Source organism: Spinacia oleracea, chromosome 1 (genome assembly GCF_020520425.1).
Source record: "Spinacia oleracea cultivar Varoflay chromosome 1, BTI_SOV_V1, whole genome shotgun sequence".
Classification (NCBI taxonomy): domain Eukaryota; kingdom Viridiplantae; phylum Streptophyta; class Magnoliopsida; order Caryophyllales; family Amaranthaceae; genus Spinacia; species Spinacia oleracea.
The window spans coordinates 95,220,302-95,223,901 of record NC_079487.1 but is presented as its reverse complement, the minus strand read 5'-3'; the positions used below and the strand labels follow the sequence as shown (position 1 = coordinate 95,223,901).

The window sequence follows — 3,600 nt, the reverse complement described above, 5'->3', positions numbered from 1 at the left end:
AGTTGCTGAGATATCAACTGTGAATAGTTCTTCATGTTCACGTGCTTCCCCTTACTCATGGAAACTCCATGAAATAATTCAAACCTAAACAAAGGGCATACTGTGGATAGTGTGCAAACCTCTACCAAGTTGATGGTTTAAGTTGAGAAATCATATATTGATGCTTTATATATTGGATCTAAATATTATGTGCTTTTGTCACAGGACTGGTGGCTCGACAAAGAAAGGGGGAACTCCAACGACTAAATGAACAACTGCGTCAGATTAATGTAGCTCTTAGAAGACAAGCGAAAATTGAGTCATATGCCCCTAGCTTAAGCTATGCCCCAGCTAATAACAGAATCCCGGAGACTGAAGTAATAATTGATCCAAAGACAGAGGAGTTGATTTCTCATCTCAAGGCTAAGAAGACTTATCTAAGAAACCAAGAACCAGAGAAAGCATACACGGAGTTTAAGGTTGCTCTAGAACTCGCTAAGAATTTGAATGATCCTGTCAAGGAAAAGAAACACTAGTGGAAAAAGGGTCATTTGCATCGCACTTTTAAGCACATTTGCGTCGCACATCGTGCGTGGCAAAAGCTCTCGACGCAAATGACTAAAAGTCATTTGCGTCGCACATTTGTGCGACGCAAATGAACCTTATTTGCGTCGCACATTTAGCAAATGTGCGTTGCAAATGACTTTTCAGCACCATGCCTGAAAAGTCATTTGCAACGCACATTAGCTAAATGTGCGACGCAAATGACTTTTCAATATGTTAAAAAAAATGTCATTTGCAACGCACATTAGCTAAATGTGCGACGCAAATGACTTTTCAATATGTTAAAAAAATGTCATTTGCAACGCACATTAGCTAAATGTGCGACGCAAATGACTTTTCAATATGTTAAAAAAATGTCATTTGCAACGCACATTAGCTAAATGTGCGACGCAAATGACTTTTGGATATTCTAAAAAAAATGAGCTGCTGATTTTATTTAATCCATAGATTAAATAAAATAAGCAGCTTTCAGTACTAGTATATTCAGAGCATAAAAATAAAAGTAAACTAGGTGAAAATTTTGACAATATTTCCTTTGTAATTTGACCCTCCCCAATACCGGGAATGTTATAATACATTAATATATACCTGTCAAAACAGTTTACAACCCAATAAAAGGCAAATTCACCATAGATCAACCAACATGTTGATAACCTAACTACACTTTAAACATAAAAGTTTAAGTAAATATCTCTATCCTGGATATAAAAATGGAAGATGTTAGAAATCAAATCTATGACAAATCAAGATAGGACTTTCAATACAAAGATGGGATGCATTACCAACGGTGATAGTCACAGTTAAGGCAGAGAACTTCAAGAAAGTCCAGCAACTGGTGAAAATAAACACTCTTTAGGCTGGCTTGGTTTTGTTCTTGTTTCAACTGGCTGCTGCCAGAATTGCTGCTTTCTACTTCTGCCAGAACTGCTGCTGCTGCTTCTAGCTTGTAATCGATAACTGTTGTTGCCAGAACACCTGCTGCTGCTGCTGCTGCTGCTGCTGCTGAAGCTATGTTCACCAGTGCTCGGACGCTCAAGGGATGAAAGATGTCACCCAATGGATGACCGAACCAGGCAGAGTCGGCCAGCAGATAATTGACGACCTTAGAAGGATTACATGAGCTGTACTTTGGTTGCAAACCATCTCCATGGTGTCGCACCCCGATGCTGCTCCATGCCACAACTTGTTATTAGAAATACAACAATGAACAATATACCAATTTCATTCATCTTGATTAAAGAACATAAGCCATGTAACCGATTCAGTTGGTACATTCTGCTCATTTATTCTCCACTTTTAAATTCTCAATTGATCAAATAACGAGACTTTGACTAGCTTTTTAAACTTGGTTCAAGAGCAAATCTGAAAGCATATGTTTCAGAAAGCCTAGCCATTCCACCAAAATCGAATCCCAATGGTTTTCATAAGAAGAGATAAGCTTATATAGCTGCATAAAACATAATTCCTATTCATTATGTTTATTGATCATTAACCACGTGTGCTAATGGCATAAAGATCATAGAGTTGGCTAAATGAAAATTGTCATAAACATTGGTTTGACATGTTTCTGATCTGTTGCAGTTTATACTTGAGATTCAGGCTTCCCTATTGGGTAATGTTGCAATAATAATGAAAATCATAAATCACAGGTTCAAACACACAACCCAAAACCACAGAATATCAAATCAAACCCAGAAAATCTATATTTGACCAAAGAATTCAAACCCCATATCATATGACTAGAATGCCATCAAACCATCATACTTAGCAAAATAAATACATCAAAATTTTTAAATATCATAAAACCAGAAAATTAAATCCATCAAATTTTCTTGGGAGGCTGCAAAATAAAATGACAAAAGAGATTAGAGAAATACCAACGAATTTTCTTGGGAGGCTGCAAAATTTCATTGTTGCCAGATCTTAAGTGACGAAATTTTTGCTTCTTCATCAAAGTGATTTTTCCTTCGCAAGCCTTTGCTGCATCATCCTCATCATTATCTTATATGCATGTTTTTTTCTTTGATTTTTCCAAGAATCGTCAAACTTTAGCCTTGCACAGACATCAAATTTGAGTTAGCCAGATCTACTCATGTCACTTCCTCACGATTAGCTAAACACTCAAATTAAGCATTCTATTTACATAACCTACATAAATTTATGCAACTATGGACAAAAAATGAAGTGAAATTTAACATATTTGACGAGAAAACTTAAGAAATACCTCCAGAAATCAGAAATTTGAACAAGTGAAAGGAAGAGCGAGGAGAGGAGATAGAATCAGCTCCTCAAATTATGCTATTCTTCGTCGCTCCGCTGGAACCTAGGGTTTTGCCTCTGAATACCAAATCAGCATAGCTTGAGTTTTCAAAGAAAATGGAGAGATTGGGATGGTATGGTGAAAGAAGGCTTTGAAGGGCAAGCTCAATACTTAATTTTTTTTAAGGAGAGACAGAGGTTTTGGATTTTCAACAATGAAGATCTGGGAAAGAGAATATGCAAGAGAAAGGGGGTAGAGGGGAGACGGAAAAGGGCTTAGCATTTTAGGTCATAAGAATGACGGTGTTGCACCAAAAAAAATTAGAAAAAGAAAAGGAAAAATAAAAAGAAAAAGAAAAGATATTACTGCATCGCGCATCTGTAATATGTGATGCAAATAACAGGTCTATTGCGTCGCTTAATAAGGCAATTTGTGACGCAAATGACTGAATTGACCTACACGGGGTAAATTGCGTCACATGTTAGTTAAATAGCGATGCCAATCATAATGTTTACCCAAATTAGTTGCTATTGCGTCGCTCATTACAATGTGCGATGCAAATGTACCGACGCAATTATGCATCTCGGCTCCCCTCCAACTTCTTGTAGTTCACTTGATCTTTATAGCTTGTTAAGCTTGTAACGTTATAGTAATAATAATAATAATAATAATAATAATAATAATAATAATAATAATAATAATAATAATAATAATAATAATAATAATAATAATAATAATAATAATACGGCTGCTGCTAACATTCGTTCTTTTCTTTTCCTTCGTCTGTGTTTTTCTTT

General features: G+C 36.0%; 1 protein-coding gene across 2 annotated transcripts; it reads right to left on the bottom strand.

The window, feature by feature from the left end:
* Positions 1–1,061: 1,061 nt before the first annotated feature.
* On the bottom strand, positions 1,062–3,116 carry LOC110780024 (uncharacterized). Of its 2 annotated transcripts, none has more exons than XM_056834782.1 (3): positions 2,768–3,116; positions 2,421–2,589; positions 1,062–1,709 (listed from the first exon to the last, which is right to left on the bottom strand). In XM_056834782.1, the coding sequence occupies exons 2-3, from the start codon at positions 2,492–2,494 to the stop codon at positions 1,322–1,324; spliced, it is 462 nt and encodes a 153-aa protein (XP_056690760.1). In that variant the 5' UTR covers positions 2,495–2,589; positions 2,768–3,116; the 3' UTR covers positions 1,062–1,321. The 2 variants fall into 2 exon arrangements, with proteins under 2 accessions (XP_056690760.1, XP_056690759.1); XM_056834781.1 differs by having other exon boundaries at positions 2,421–2,596; positions 2,768–3,115.
* Between the last annotated feature and the right edge of the window lie 484 nt (positions 3,117–3,600).